General features: G+C 40.3%; 1 protein-coding gene across 5 annotated transcripts in view; it reads left to right on the top strand.

The window, feature by feature from the left end:
- The window catches only part of Snx14 (sorting nexin 14), an 82940-nt gene that overhangs the window by 20967 nt on the left and 44544 nt on the right, over positions 1–17429 (top strand). For all 5 annotated transcript variants that reach the window (XM_059268333.1, XM_059268335.1, XM_059268331.1 and 2 more), the window contains exons 2-4: positions 9115–9235; positions 11656–11732; positions 12032–12110. In XM_059268333.1, coding sequence (XP_059124316.1) covers positions 9115–9235; positions 11656–11732; positions 12032–12110 — 277 coding nt within the window. The remainder of the gene's footprint in view (positions 1–9114; positions 9236–11655; positions 11733–12031; positions 12111–17429) is intronic.

The following is a 17429-nucleotide window of genomic DNA, read 5'->3' as shown; positions in this document are numbered from 1 at the left end:
TATATATATATATATATAAATTGCCGTAATTATTCATTAATCTTAAATTTCTGAATTTTGGATTATACATAGTTGGAATGATTTTGGGGAAATGGGTATAGTTACTACTTACAAATGTAAGATTTACTTATTTTTTTTGTTTAGATGTAGAGTATACTTCTTTAGTTCCATGGGAAGTTTGAATAAAGGAAACAATTTAGGAAGGTGAAGCATGAACTGGAAAGGCTTCAGAGATTTTGTAAACACTGGAGCCATAGTGGTTTTCTGAGGGGTAGGTATTGATGTTTAATTACTGAGTGAGAACTTTCACTCATTTATTGTACACACAACACACACACACACACACACACACACACACACACACACACACACACACAGCACGAATCTTAAATGGTTCTTATTAATAAAAACAAACCTGGAGCCAGGTACTGGGGTCAATGCTGGAAGATCAGAGAAGCAGAACAAGCCACAGCCACCTCACCTCACCAATTCCTCAGCTGATCCTGTTTCCTCAAACTGGAAGCCTCTGAGTCCTCATCCAGAATGAATCTCAGCTGAACTGCTGCTAAAAGCCTAAAAGCTTAACCAGGCTTTAAGTTCCTGGTCCTCACGCCTTAAATACCTTTCTGCTTTCTGCCATCACTTCCTGGGATTAAAGGCTCTTGTTACCATGCCTGGCTGTTTCCAGTGTGGCCTTGAACTCACAGAGATCCAGGCAGATCTCTGCCTCTGGAATGCTAGGATTAAAGGTGTGTGTGCAACCATTTTCTGGCCTCTATATCTAGTGGCTGTTCTGTTCTCTGACCCCAGATAAGTTAATTAAGGTGCACAATATTTTGGCGAACACAATATCACCCCCCCCCCACCCCCTACCCCCCTACACGGGGAGGATAGCTTTTGGGAGACAGTTCTCTCCTTCACTGTGTGAGTTCCATGGATCTAACTCACGTAGTCAGGCTTGGCAACGGGCTCCTTTTACCAGTGGGCGAGAGCATTGTTAGTAATAGGCACAGAGTGGATGTTTCTCAGGTGTAGAATTCAGAGCATGGCACTCAGGTGGTTTCACTAGCTGGGTGGCCTGACCTTTTGACTTACTTGGTCACTGTCTATACATAAGATATTAGCATTTCCACATTTTTTCCCATCTTAGCTGCTGCATCACTCAAATTCTGAGCTCTAGGTCTCACAATTTCTTTTGCAAGTAGAAAGATATGAGGGAAGAATCTGGGATGCACATGAAGCCCAGCAGGATGCTTCCCTTCTCTCATGGGTCCCAACCCCGCAGTGCTGTTTGCCTTGCTGAGAAATAGTTGCCACATGTCTTTCATCTACTTTCATGGTTCTTTGTGATGGGAAGACAAGTCTGGTACTGCTTACTCTATCAAGGAAGCACAAGTCTTTGAGCTTACTTGCCATCTGTTTTCTCATTGAGGACATTCTCCAGGTCAGCTGGACTCATTTATACAAGACTGGCTTCTGTTTTAAATTCTGCTACCAAACTAGGTGACCTCAGTGCTTGAGTGAGCAACTATCAGATAATCTAGTCTATATCAAGGTGACTCTTCAGCCTCCCATTTGTTTGACCATACATACAGTGGACCTTGCTGTCACTTAGAAAGTACTCCTAAGACTCAAATATCTTGTGATGGTAGCACTCAGGAGGCTGAGGCTGGAGGACCACAGGTTTAAAGCCAGCCTGGGCTTTGGGTTCTGGACCCTGTAGCAAGACTTTTTTTTTTTCTTCAGGTTTTTCGAGACAGGGTTTCTCTGTGTATCCCTGGCTGTCCTGGAACTTGTTCTGTAAACCAGTCCGACCTCAAACTCACAGAGATCAGACTTCCTCTGCCTCCCAAGTGCTGGCATTAAAACTGTACACCACCTCCTCTGGACTAAGACTCTGGTTTTTTTTTTTTTTTTTTTTTTTTTTTTTGGTTTTTCGAGACAGGGTTTCTCTGTGTAGCTTTGTGCCTTTCTTGGATCTCTCTCTGCAGACCAGGCTGGCCTTGAACTCACAAAGATCCACCTGCCTCTGCCTCCCAAGTGCTGGGATTAAAGGCGTGCACCACCACCACCCGGCCAAGACTCTGTTTTTAAATAAATAAGTAAAATGAAAAGTTGTACTGTTGACTTAGTGTGCATTTCTCATTCTGTCAGTCCTGGTGTCCTGACTCCTCTACTGTCCTCCTAGCCATTGTCCTCTTCTATTGTCATGTACAGTTTAGAGTTTGGAGTCCTGCTAACGCAGATCTCAAGGCCTACTACTTCAGCTAGTCCACTTCAACAGCTTTCAATCTACTCACTTGACACAGTCCGCATCTTGAGTCAGGGAGGGAGGTCTAGCCTCCTCACTGCCTTGGTAAAATCAAACACAAGCTTGGGGGCGGGGGGGGGGGGGGCCGGGAAGGGTTTATTTCAGCTTACAGGCTACAGTCCATCATTGAGGGACGGCAGGGGAGGAACTCCATGCAGGACCTTGAAGCAAAAACCATGGAGGAATACAGCTTGTTGGCTTACGCTTAGCTACTTCTCTGTTTAGTTAAAAATTAAAAAATATTATTTTAACATGTATGTCTGTATGCCTGTGTGAGTTTATGTACATCACACACGTCATAGCCAAGGAGACCAGAAGAGGGTGCTGGATCCCCTGGATCTGATGTTATAGACAGATTAGAGCCAGGTAGTGAGCTGCTGGGAATGGAACGCAGGTCTCTGCTCTTAACTCCTGAGACCTCTCTCCAGCCCTCTGTATTTTTTTTTTTTAAGACAAGGTTTCTCTGTGTAGCTTTGGAGCTAGTCCTAGAACTCACTCTGTAGACCAGGCTGGCCTTGAACTCACAGAGATCTGTCTGCCTATGCCTCCCAATTGCCGGGTTTGTTTGTTTGTTTATTTATTTATTTATCCTGTATACAGTGTTCTGCCTGCATGTACGCCTGCATGCCAGAAAAGTGTACCAGGTCGCATTATAGATGGTTGGAAGCTACCATGTGGTTGCTGGGAATTGAACTCAGGACCTCTAGAAGAACAGCCAATGCTCTTAACCTCTGAGCCATCTCTCTAACCCCCAATTGCTGGGATTACAGGCTTCCTCTCTGTATTTTTTAAACTCTTCCTTTTCTTACTGGGTCACGTCATATATTCCTGTGACTTCAGTTTTTTTTTTTTTTCTAATTTCTAATCCTTTGTTTTTAACTAACATTCTCTGCAAAGAGTTACCATATATAGCTATTTGTAGGCATTTTTCTGTGGCACATGCTAAGACACCTGAAACTTGGCCAGTCCAAAGACTGATTTGTTTCTTGAAGGCTTTTCTTTTTGTTCATACCTAACCAGCTACTTCAGTTTTTTACATTTTTCTTCTGTTTGTCAAAAGAATCAGCTCCTTTTTTCTCTGTCTCTTCCCTGGTGAGGGTCCTTATCTCCTCTCCTGGATTATTGCAACAGCTTTGACATAGCCAGTGTGTTCCTAGACGAGGCCAATCTCTGTACTGCAGCCAGCGTGGACTCAGCATAATGCTGTCCCTTTCCTTCCTAGGACTTCCATAAGATTGTTTATCATTTCCTTAGCATCACTAGGACTTACTTGTGCTCTCTTTTCATATTTTCTTTTTTCTTGTCCTGTGTATTTGCAGTTGTCCTTCATCTTTACTGTGTATTTTTGATTTCATTTATTATTTGTATGTATGTGTCTGTGTCAGATATGTAGATGTGTATGGGAGCTCATAGCACCTGTGTGGAGGTCAGAGGACAACTTTGTGAAATTGGGTCTCTCTTTCCACCTTTGTGTGATTTCTGGGAATCAAATTAGGTCATCATGCTTACACCATCAGGAGGCAAGCATGTTTGCTTACTAAGCAATCTTCCAGGCCACTTAGGACTTTTGATAATAGCTAATAAAAACTCAGTTTGTACTAGGTTTGGCCAAGAGAATACTAAATAACAGAATACTGTTAACTAGGCCTCAGAGAAACACGGAACAATATTGAGAATATACTACTAACACCTTCTTGTGCTAGGTGTGGTGGGGCATACGTTTGATTTCAGTACTTGGGAGACAGGGGCCCATGGATCTGAGAGTTTGAGGCCAGGCTGGTCTACATAGTAAGTTCTTTGTCAGCCAGCACTACAGAGTGAGACCCTATTCACAAACCAAACCAAACCAAACAACAAATCTCTTCGTTTACTCTCCTGGGTTCTCCCTGAAATGTGACTTCATTCTCTCTCACTGCCATTTTTTTTTTTTTTTGAAGATACATAGCTGTCAGTTATGAGAGCATTGCTTGAGAGGGGAAAAGACTGATCGTACCCTAGTTTAGGGTACTAGTTTCTAGGTCACATAGTTCACCTTCTTATTTATTTCTTTGCAAAAAAAAAAATGTGTAACAGAGAGTAATTTGAATTTAGTATATGGAATATCTTCTCTGTGTCTAATGGCCAAGCTGATTGTACCCTAGTTTTAGGGTACTAGTTTGTAGTTCACATAGTTCACATTCTTATTTATTTCTTTGCAAAAAATTATAAATAGAGTAATTTGAATTTAGTATATGGGATATCTTCTCTGTGTCTAATGGCCAAGCTTCTAAATGTGGATTGATTTCAGTTTTTCACTCACTGTCATAACATATTTCCCAAACTTCCTTAAATGTAAAGATTTTTTCCCAAATCACTTTGAGATGTTTTCACTTTTTGTTGCTAATATTCCTGTCACCATTTGAGCCCAGGCTGGCTAAGGCAGACTTCCATCTCCCAGATGTTGGGATCAGAGGCATGCCTGGTTAATGTGCTGTTAGAGAGCAAACCCAGGGTTTCCTGCATGCCAGGCAAGCACTCTACCAGCTGACCTACATCCTCAGTCCTGCTTATCTAGAGTCTTTAACAATAGCAGTGTCCAAATTCCCGCAAGGACCTATTTCATTTGTAATTGCATTTTCTTTGATCTGAATTTCACTTCTAGCACTATTGCTGCTCATTTCCTGTTCCACTTTCATGTAGCACGAATCTTAAAAAAACAAACCTAGATCCAGGTACTGGGGTGAACACTGGAAGATCAGAGAAGCAGAACAAGCCACAGCTTCCTCACCTCGCCAGTTCCTCAGCTGATCCTGTTTCCTCAGACTGGAAGCCTCTGTGTCCTCATCCGGAATGGATCTCACCTGAACTGCTGCTCAAAAGCCTAAAAGCTTAACCAGGCTATAGTTCCTGGTCCTCACGCCTCAAATACCTTTCTGCCTCCTGCCATTACTTCCTGGGATTAAAGGCGTGAGTCACCATGCTTGGCTGTATCCTTGAACACACAGAGATCCATGCAGATCCCTGCCTCTGGAATGCTAGGATTAAATGCGTGTGCTACCTCTGCCTAACCTCTATGTTTAATATTGTGGCTATTCTGTTCTCTGACCCCAGATAAGTTTATTAGAGTGCACAATACTTCAGGGAACACAATACTACCACATTTCCCCTTTTTTGTCTAAAATGAAAAAAAGCTTATAACTAATACAAGAAAAACTATATCCAATAAGTATATACAATATATACAGTCAAGAATTACATTAATGACGTCGAGTCCATTGACATTTGACAGATTCAGACAAAAATTCTATTATATATATTAACAATGTCCAGTCCAGTAACATTTGATAAACTCAGACAAAAAATTTCATTACTTATCCTATTTAAAACAAGTAGTTCCTTTTTAAAAGTAGATTCAATAATCTCCCTTTTTATCTTATTGTATCTATATTCTCTCTTTTTCCTTTTCATAATAGATTCAGTAATCTACCTTTTGTCATTTTTATATCTTCCCATTTTTCTTTTTAGAGTAGATTCAATGATCTACCTCTTTATTGTAAAAAATCTATATTGTCTTTTTTCTTTTTTAAACAAAAACTCTGAATCTAATCTCCTTTTTCAGCTTTTTTCCTGACCATTAACAATTAACAACTTGTAACCCACCATGGTAAACAATGACAATTATCCATAATCCATTGAATGACCAAAAAACACCCACCCCACCTCTTGGGAATATGGGTATAGTTTTCTTAAAATTACTTCCTGCTTTCTAGGGGTGAAGGCATCTTTAGGGAATCTTGAAAAGAAAATTTTTAGGTTAATTGTCAAGTCCTGAGAGGGTTAATTGTATCATTTGTCCATTATCTGCATAATGGGAAAATGCAGGGCTTATCTCAAAATCCTTGCTCGAGTAGTCTGTGAATCTGGATCCTCTCAGCTAACCATCTCAAAATTGTCCTGAGTAGTTTGTAGTCCAAAGTCGATATTTTGATGGTGTTAATCGGCTTAATGGCTTTACCATAGTCCATGTGGAGTCATCGTTGTGGGGTCTCATCATCCTTTTGAAGATTTCAAAGTTGCTGTTAGGCGTGGTCATAGATCCCTTTAGAATTTATTTATTTATTGTACCTCCTCTGTGGTTTGGAGCAATCACAGTCTGATAAATGTCTGTCTCTCAGAACCATGAGTGTTCTTCCCTAGAAGAGAATATCTTCACAGCAATTTCTCCCCACCATTTGTCTTACCAAACTTTTCCAAACTGACCTTTGCCGATGCTTTCTTGTAGCATGATGGTCCTCGCAATTCTTCTCTGAATAAGCAGTAGTAAACCCTTTGTCCCAGCACGAAGAGAAGCAGCCAGCAACTCGGAGCAGCAGCCTCCATGGTCCCACTGCCACTGTTTGTGGCTTGGCTCCCTCCTTAGCAAACCTCCCAAGCGTGCTCCACCACAACTGGCTGAGGGTAGCTCAGGTCTGAGCTGGGGCCTGCAAGGCCACAGGCAAGCGGCTTTTTCATGAATTCATACCACGAATGTTGGGTGCCAGATGTAGCATGAATCTTAAAGAGTCTTATTAATAAAAACAAACCTGGAGCCAGGTACTGGGGTGAACACTGGAAGATCAGAGAAGCAGAAAAAGCCACAGCTTCCTCAGCTCACCAATTCCTCAGCTGATCCTGTTTCCTCAGACTGGAAGCCTCTGTGTCCTCATCCGGAATGGATCTCACCTGAACTGCTGCTCAAAAGCCTAAAAGCTTAACCAGGCTATAGTTCCTGGTCCTCACGCCTCAAATACCTTTCTGCCTCCTGCCATTACTTCCTGGGATTAAAGGCGTGAGTCACCATGCTTGGCTGTATCCTTGAACACACAGAGATCCAGGCAGATCTCTGCCCCTGGAATGCTAGGATTAAATGCGTGTGCTACCTCTGCCTAACCTCTATGTTTAATATTGTGGCTGTTCTGTTCTGTGACCCCAGATAAGTTTATTAGAGTGCACAATACTTCAGGGAACACAATACCACCACACTTTTATGCTTGTGAGTCAGTTTCCTTGTGAAATTATCCATTTTTATAAAATGTCATACAAGGTTATCATTGGGAACAAGGAGGTAGCACACTGCATGTTTTGCTGTTGTATGTGAGTAATCAGTTACCAACAGAGGTGATGCAATTGCTCACCTGTACATCTGTTATTTATATTATGGTTTTTGTATTGAAGAGTTAACAGTAAAGCTTATGATTTATGCAGTTATTCACAATTAATAAGCATACTGTGGGGTGGGAGAGATGGCTCAGTGGTTAAGAGCACTGACTGCTCTTCCAGAGGTCCTGAGTTCAATTCCCAGCAACCACAAATCATAGCCTCCTGTAATGAGATCTGGTGCCTGCTTCTGCTGCAAGGACACATGCAGGCAGAATACTGTATACATAATAAATAAATAAATCTTAAAAAAAATTAAAAAAAGAAAAAGCATACTGTGGTCATTGAAGTTTGAACTGTGTGAGGAGATTGGTATCTGTAAGATCATACTGAGCATGCCTGTTTTGAGACACCTTAATACGGTATATTATATGACACAATAACTAATCTGGCTTCTTGCCTCTTCAGGCTCCTCTTAGGGCCATTTTTAAAAAATTATTTTAGATCTACTCATTTTACTTTGTATATATGAATGTTTGGCCTATGTGTCTGGTGCCTGTGGAGGCCAGAAGAGGGCATCAGATCCCCTGGAACTGGAGTTACAGATGGTTGTGAGTCACCATTGGGTGCTGGGACTCAAACCTGGGTGTAGTTGGAAGTTTTCCTGTGTCCTGGCTGGCTGGCGGTCGGAAAAATCTCTCCCACTTGCATCCCCCAAGTAAACACACAGAGATTTATATTAATTAGCTCAGGCTTATTACTGACTAGCTCTTACACTTAAATTAACCCATAATTCTTATCTTTGTTTAGCCATGTGGCTTGGTACCTTTTCTCAGTTCTACCTTGTCATCTTGCTTCCTCTGTGTCTGGCTGGTGACTTCCTCTTCCCAGCCTTCTTCTCGTCTGCTTACTCTGCCTATACTTCCTGCCTGGTTACTGGCCAATCAGCATTTTATTTATCAATGAATCAGAGCAACACGTATTCACAGCATACAGAATGATATCCCACAGCACCTGGGTCCTCTGATGAAAAAGCAACAAGTGTCCTAAACCTCTACTTTGTGGAAACTGTGTGCAGACCATAGGGATGCAGTGCTGTCAAGTTTGAATTCCCCTATCTCTTTCCCAGTCCCTCGTTCCTTTCCCTACCTTCTTCTGTTGGTTTTCCCTTATCTAATCATTAAGTTTTTCTACAGCATTTGAGTTCTGTTTCATAATACCAAACAAGTGTTCACATTGTATTACGCTCATTTATTCAACTTTCACTGCCAGACTGATCTCTGTGTTACTAGAGACCATGGTAGTGATGTACTCTGTTATATCCCCAGAGCCCAACACTGTCTAGCACAAAGTAGGCACTTGGAAAAATTAATTTTAATGATCATCATAATTTTGGTGGAATGTGAGAATAGAAGGTATTCTGGAAGAATGAATTCAGACTACTTAAACTTAACATAGAAATGAAACTATGAAATGTTGAACTTAATTTCCTCCTATACTTAAATGAAATTGTGTATTTGGTAATATAATTCTATTATTTATATTATATCTAACAAATATATTACAGAAAGTTAGCTGATTGGAAAACTTAAAATTGATTTTGATTAAAATATATGGTAGACCAATAAAGGAATCACTTTTAATGTTATACATTTCTTTGGTTCTGATCATTTTTATTTATTTCTAAGGTATCTTCATGTCTTAATGATCTTCTGGTCATTTGTTGCTGGAGTTGTGACATTCTACTGTTCATTAGGACCCGATTCTCTCTTACCAAATATATTCTTCACAATAAAATACAAACCTAAGGTAAAATTGTGTTTTTTTTAAGTTAATTTTTTTTAAAATATATGTGTGTACATGGTATGTCTGTGTGAGCGTACATCACAAGTGTGAATACTCCTAGAGGTCAGAAGTGATCGTTAGATTCCCTGGAGCTGGAGTCACAGGCAGTTGTGAGCTACTCAATGTGGATGCTGAGAACTGAACTCTGGTCCTCAGGAAAAACAGCAGGCGCACTTACTGCTGAACCCTTTCTCCAGCCTTGTGATTTTTTAATTAATTAATTAATTATGGTTTTTCGAGACAGGGTTTCTCTGTGTAGCTTTGCACCTTTCCTGGAACTCACTTGGTAGCTCAGGCTGGCCTTGAACTCACAGAGATCTGCCTGCCTCTGCCTCTCGAGTGCTGGGATTAAAGGCGTGCGCCACCACCGCCTGGCGATTTTTAATTTTAAAAGTCAGTTTATGTGACTCCATGCTGTTGAGTCTTTTTTTTTTTTTTTTAGACAGGATTTCTCTGTGTAGTTTTGCGCCTCTCCTGGAACGCCTCTCCTGCCTCTCACTTTGTAGACCAGGCTGTCCTCGAACTCACAGAGATCTACCTGCCTCTGCCTCCCTAGTGCTGGGATTAAAGGCATGCGCCACCACCGCTCAGTGCTGTTTAGTCTTAAAGCAATGATTTTCAAAAATCTACCTGTTATTATTTTATAATGGAACACATGAAGTCCATAAAAAAAGTTTAAAATGAGCGTTATGTATATTTTTATATATGTGCATGTATAAATGCATAGATACTTATTTTAAGTTGATTTTATTTTTTTGGTGCTAAAGATTGAACCCAGGCCTTTGCATGTAATTCCCCACTGAGCTGCATCTTCAATCATAGTTGTAAGGCTTACAGTTCTAATAACAACTGTAAAAAGGAAATACAGTCTTCTCAGAAAGTTGCAGTTCTCAATGTCAGCTTGTTCCCTGGGTACATGTTAACCACAAGGGCAATTAGCTTAGTCTTGTACAAAAGACCCCCCTTGGGCATAATCAACAATCTGGATTGTTGGGCCTTTCCCCCAGATTTTGATTAAAAAGTTCTAGGCTACTGCCCTGTAAATAGTGTTGTTAAAAGCTTTACAGATAGTTCTGAAGCACAGACATTTAAGGAATTCTGGGTTCAATAATAATCCAACCCTGTTAATTATGTGTGTGTGTGTGTGTGTTCTCACAGGCTAAGGATTGAACTCAGAGCCTTGTGCCTAAGCAAATGTTCTAGCATTGAGCTAACCCCAACCCTCCAATCCTACAAATCTCTTAAATGAATATATGTACAATAGAAAACAAAATAATTAGGCAATTTGCTTAGCCAAAATAATTTGTATTTCTGAAATTTAATAGTGGTAGTAGTATATTAACTCTGTCCTCTGTAAGGCAAAATTCTGACTTTTAAAATTCTGTCCACTTAGCCGGGCGGTGGTGGCGCACGCCTTTAATCCCAGCACTCGGGAGGCAGAGCCAGGCGGATCTCTGTGAGTTCGAGGCCAGCCTGGACTACCAAGTGAGTTCCAGGAAAGGCTCAAAGCTACACAGAGAAACCTTGTCTCAAAAAAACCATAAAAAAAGAAAAAAAAAATTCTGTTCACAGGTCAGGATTTAGTGAGATACCCTTTTCCCCCTCACCGATGAAGAGAAAGCATGGGGCTTTATACCTACTATTCCAGTGCTGCCCTTCAGAGCTGTGCTTCGCGCCCCTAGGGGCCTATCTTTGAATCATGGATTATGGTTCTTTAAATTGTTACAGTCCCTCATTGTAGGTTTGTGGTATTTCTATGTAGAGGGAACATAGAAGTCTGGGCCGTATTTGGTCATGGCCCTTAGGATTTATCACATGCCTTCCCCCTCATTGAAGCCAAGCTTTGGGAGAAATGGAGAAGAATGTTTTTTTTCTTTTTCTTATATTTTTGCAATTGAAGACACAGTCAAAGATAGATTTATTTATTTGTTTATTTGTTTGTTTATTTATTGTTAAAGATAGGGTCTCATGGGCCTTAAATTCTAGATCCTTGGCCTCCTGAGAGTTGGAATTATAGGCATTATTACCATGCCTGCTAAGGGAACCTTTATTTTTGATTCCCACTCTTACCTTTCTGGTAATAGGCATTGAACTTATGCCACTGTATATGCTAGAAAATTCTCTACTACTGGACCACTGAGTGGTTCATACACCCCAGGCCCAGCTTAGGTATGGTAAAACAGTTCATAAGGTGTTTTGTGTCCACTGGCAGTTAATTTAGCGGGTACTTATTACAAATAATAGTTTTAGTTTTGAAGCACCAAACAAAAAAAATTCTTTGAATGCTCTCATGGAGGGCAACAAAGCTATTGAAAATTGATTCTTCGTAAAAGAGATATTATGGAAACTAAAGACCAATCTCTTTTTTTTCTTTCCTTTTTTAGCAATTAGGACTTCAAGAGTTATTTCCGCAAGGTCATAGCTGTGCTGTTTGTGGTAAAGTAAAATGTAAACGACATAGGTAAGTTAAACTTTTTTTTAAAGTTGTGCTCTGTGTGTGTGTGTGTGTGTGTGTGTGTGTGTGTCCATGCTGTATGTCTGGAGGAGGTCGGAGCACAAGTCGGTCCTCTCATTCCACCTTTATCTGGGTTCTGAGAATCAAGCTCAAGTAATTGAGCTTCTAGGGCAAGTGCTTTTACCTAATGCTGAGCCACCTTGCTGGCCCTCAAGTTAAATGTTTTTATTTGTTGATCTTTTTATTATATTTTATTACAAGTTATTACTTTATTGTAAGTGATTTAGTTGTTTGATTTACTTTAGGCCTTCCTTGCTACTTGAAAACTACCAGCCCTGGCTAGACCTGAAAGTTTCTTCTAAGGTAGATGCATCTCTCTCAGAGGTAAGTAATTTAACTAACATTGCCAAATATGAGCATGTATTATTTAAGGATGGGACTGTGTTCTGAAAATCATAGGCAGTTTTGTCCCCATGAGAGCATCACAAAATGTGCTTGTACAAACTCTGATGGTAACTTCAGTCATTGCACAGGGCTTCTTGATGCTGTCAAGAGTTGTGCAAATGTGAGGGATTTGAAGCTGCTCCTGGCCTAACATGGCATATGTATTGTTTTACAGAAAATTCTTTTTTTTAATTTTAATAAATATGAGTAATCTTTAAAATAAAAGGTACAGTATTATTCTAATTTAATTTCTGTTGCCGTGATAAACTATCGTGACAAAAACAGCTTAGGGGAGGAAAGGGCTTATGTGGCTTACAGTTTCATGTTGTAGTCCATTGTTGTGAGAAAGTTAGGGCAGGATGTAGACATGTGGATACTTGCATACTTGCTTCCAGATAGCTCTTTTCTCTTACACTATTCAGGAGCCGCTAACTAGGGAATGGTGCTGTCCATAGTGGCCTGGGTCTTCCTACATTGATTAACCATTAAGACATTCATTATATATATACCAATAGGCCAACCTGATCTAAATAATTCCTATTTGAGACTTTCCAGTGATTCGGGGTTATGTGAAGTTGACAGTTAAAATTAAGTAGCACAGATATAAGCATAAAATTATATAAACATATACTATAAAATATAGTATGCCATAGATTATAAAGTATGAATAACATAGTAAATGTATTTATTATCAGTAATGTACTTATCAAGTGTTATATACTATGCATAATTTATGTGGCATAGATTGTTATAACTGGCAGCACAGTAGTTTTGTTTATACCTGAATTGCTATGAACATTCTAGCAGACATGTGCTATAGCAGCTGTGATACCCACTCCCAACTCCCAGGAGGTGGGAACTTTTATAGTCTTATGAGGCCACTGTTAAATATGCCATTTGTGTTGGCTGAAATATTATTTGGTGCATGACTATATATCCAAATAAAAAATATTGAATACCAATAGAGAAAATTTCCTGATACTTTTATCAGAAAATCTAATCTTGATACACCTTATTAAGTTAGGCATGGTAAAAAAAAGTTTTTGCTGGGCAGTGGTGGCGCATGCCTTTAATCCCAGCACTTGGGAGGCAGAGGCAGATGGATCTCTGAGTTCAAGGGCAGCCTGGTCTATAGGAGTTCCAGGACAGCCAAGGCTATAGAGAGAAACCCTGTCTCAGAAAAAAAACAACAAAAAGGCATGGTGTTTCATTCCTATAATTCCAGCACTTGGGAGATTGAGGCAGTGGGATTGAGTTTGAGGCCAGTCTGGGCTACAGAGTAAGTACAGAGCCTGTCTTAAACAAACAAACAAACAAACAAACAAACAAACAATAAACAACAGCAATGAAAACAAACAAACAAAAAACACAACCACACCTTTTTTTTCAAGATTGATTGATTTATTTATTTATTTATTTATTTATTTATTTATTTATTTATTATGTATACAGCATGTATGACTGCAGGCCAGAAGAGGGCACAAGATCTCATTACAGATGTTTGTGAGCCACCATGTGGTTGCTGGGAATTGAACTCAGGACCTCTGGAAGAGCAGTCAGTGCGCTTCACCTCTGAGCCATCTCTCCAGCCCCACAACCACATCTTAATGTATATCACCTAGTGAGTTCTTAGTTGGATAATGATCATGAAGTAAGCACCTTGAATATTAAGCTATTCTAAATTACACTTATGTCAAATTTATATAGACATTTCAGTCAAGGAAACTACTACTGTAAGAGCAGGTGTCTTTATGATAGGGAAATAACCATTTGCAAAGGAACATTGAACTCTTAAGCATGTATCTTAATGAAGTATGACCCCAGTTTTAACACTGACTAAGCTGTAGGGTAATGCTCTCTAGAAAGTTTGTATCCTATTCTAGTCACAAAGTTTTTACTTTGCTTTTCTTTCATATTTATTTATTTGTTTGAAAAGACATACCTTTTCTTTGCATCTAAGATATTAGTCAAGTCCTTAAAGATAGGGAGTGTGGAGTATCTCACTTTTTCAACAGCTGATTTGGAGTAACATAGGCGGTTGACCAATGATAGATGATAGCTATGTACTGAATTACACTGAATACTAATTAGTTCAAGAATAGCACCAGGCAGCTGAGCCCTGCTTTGTCCTTTATCTCAGTTTGTGTGTGTTCTAAATGTAAGCTGCATGCAGTGTCAAACACTTGGCATTTTTCATTCTTGTTACTTCTTGGGCTTTTTCTGTTTCTTTGATTTGTTGGTTTAAAACAAATCCAGAGCTGGGAATGGAATTCAGTGGTAGTATGCCTGTATACCATGTGCAAGAGCCTGGGTTCCATCCCTAGCATTGGGAAGATATTTATTGTGCTGTCAGTATGGCATTCACAACTACATGTAGCATCAGTAAATACCTGAAGTGTTCTAGTACAATCCAAGATGTGCTAGACATAAATACATGCATACATACATACATACATACACACACACACACACACACACACACACACACACGTATATGTGCATACATACTATATTGAAGGCTTAGAGGAAATGTTAAATGTCTGTTATATTGATTAAATTTTTTTTTTTTTTCGAGACAGGGTTTCTCTGTGTAACAGCCCTAGCTGTCCTGGAACTAGCTCTGTAGACCAGACTGGCCTTGAACTCACAGAGATATGCCTGCCTCTGCCTCCTAAGTGCTAGGATTAAAGGTGTGTGCCATCATCGCCCAGCTATTGATTAAATGTTAAAAAATGATAATAGTTTTGGCTATATTAGGTTAAATAAAACAATTTCATTTATTTCTTTTTACATTTTGAAAAACGTGGCTACTAGAGAATTTGGACCACTTCACTCATTACAAAATGAAAAAACTTAGGTAAAGCTCTTAACCCTATGTCTGTTGTGCTGGGGAGTTTTGTCAACTTGACAGAAACTAGAGTCATTCTCACTTGAGAATTTACCTACATCAGACTGACCTGTGGGTCATTTTCTTGATTGATGATTGATGTGGGAGGGCCCAGCATACAGTATGTGCTGCTACCCCTGGGCAGGTGGTTCTAGGTTGTATAAGAAAGCAGACTTTGCAAACCATGGAGAGCAAGCTAGTAAGCAAGAGTTCTTCATGGCCTTTGCTTTAGTTCCTGCCTCCAGGTTCCTGCCTTGGTTTCCCTCTTGTTGAACTGTAAAGTGTAAGATGAAATAAACCCACTCCTTCCCCAAGTCGGTTTTGGTCTGTGTTTTACCACAGCAACAGAAAGCATACTAGTATGGCTCACAGTATTGGTACTAGCTCCCATATTTAAAATGATCTTGATAGAGACAGGAACTGGGGTAGCAGGCCTTAGGGGCTGAAAAAAAAAATGAGGTGCAGTTGGTCCTTCTTTGCTAGAACTTCCATTTAGAGAGAGAGAGAGAAAGAGGTTGGAGTTGATAGTGAAAGGTGCTGAAGATGATCTCTAGCCTCCATGCACACAGACACACATGTAGTTGGTTGTGTTTTTACTCTTTGGCTCTTTGCTCTTTGGGGGGCCCACCACCCAGCTACCAAATAGATATACACACAGAGGCTTATTCTTTCTTATGAATGCCTGGCCTTAGCCTGGCTTATTTCTAGCCAGCATTTCTTAAATTATCCCATCTACCTTTTGCCTCTGGACTTTTATCTTTGTCTGTTCAGTATATTTTTCTTTACTTCCACTCCATGGCTTGCTGTGTAGCTGGATGGCTGGCTCCTGATGACCTCCTCCTCTTTATTTCTACTCGATCCTGTCTCTCTTGTTCTCCTTCTGTTTATTCTGTCTTCCTGCCAGCCCTGCCTATCCTTTCTGCTGTCTTGCTATTGGGCCGTTCAGCTCTTTATTAGACCAATCAGGTGTTTTAGACAGGTACAGTAACATAGCTTCACAAAGTTAAACAAATGCAACATAAAAGAATGCAACACATCTTTGCATCATTTTATTAAACAAATGTTCCACAGCATAAACAAATATAACACATCTTAAAATAATATTCCACAACACACACAAAGAAAAAAGTCAGGTCCAGTTTAGTTCTTATCCAGTATTTTATATAGCTGTTAGGAAATCATGCTGGGCATGGTGGTGTGTACCTTTAATCCTAGGACTTGGGAGGCAGGGGCAGACATATTTCTGTGATCTCCTTAGTGAGTTCCAGGAATATATAGAGAGACCCTGTCTCCAAGAAAAAGAAATCAGAAGGCTTCAGATTATTTGAACTTGGAAGCTAATGATTTTCAAACTGTGTGACTAGAGCTTTAGATGTGACTTAGGGTGTAGCAGGAAGTGAAAAGGAAGGAAGTGGCTGTGGTTGCTGGCATACAGGCTCTCCAGAATTAGCACAGCCGTTTTGCTTTTCAGGTATTTTGGTTTGGTATAATCCGTTGAGGGTTTCATAGGGAAGTGTGTGGTGAATGAATGTTTTAGATCACTGGTACATCTGGAGGCTAGAGGGTAGCAAGCTTGGAAGCAGGGAGACTGGTTGAGAGTCAGTTGCTGGGAAACAATTCAAGCAATGGAGCCACAGAAGAGAGCTGAGGGTTTAGTGACCCCCACCCCCACCCCCCACCCCACCCCCCCACCCCCACCCCCACCCCCACCCCCGCACCCCAGTATAATTAATGTTTAGTTTTGGTAATTAAAAAAAAAAACCAAATGATTTTTAGCCTTACTGCTTAGAAATGGACATCTTTGGTTACTGATGCCAGGAAAGGAAATGGCAAATCTTATTTTTTTTTCCTTTGAGACAAGGTTTCTCTGTGAAGCCTTGGCTATCCTGGACCATCTGTAGACCAGACTGGCCTCAAATTCATAGAGATCTGCTTGCCTCTGCCTCCTGAGTGTTGGGATTAAAGGTGTGGGCCACCACCTCCTGGCTGGGAAATCATTTTTTAAAGATACATTGTGTCTTAGTCAGGGTTAGTATTGCTGTGATGAAACAACATGATTAAAATCAAGTTGGGGAGAAGGGTTTATTTGGCTTATACTTCTATATCATTGTTCATCACCAAAGGAAATTAGGACAGGAACTCAAATAGGGCAGGGACCTGGAGGCAGGAGCTGATGCTGAGGCCATGGAGGGATGCTGCTTCCTGACTTGCTGCCCCTAGCTTGCTCAGCCTGCTTTCTTATAGAACCCAGGCCTACCCGCTCAGGGATGGCACTACCCACAGTGGGCTAGGCCCTACCCCATCAATCGCTAATTAAGAAAATGCCCTACAGGCTTGCCTGCAGCCTGATCTTATGGAAGCATTTTTTTTCA

The sequence above is a fragment of the Peromyscus eremicus genome, chromosome 7 (genome assembly GCF_949786415.1).
Source record: "Peromyscus eremicus chromosome 7, PerEre_H2_v1, whole genome shotgun sequence".
NCBI lineage: Eukaryota > Metazoa > Chordata > Mammalia > Rodentia > Cricetidae > Peromyscus > Peromyscus eremicus.
This window is presented reverse-complemented; position numbering and strand designations above follow the sequence as displayed.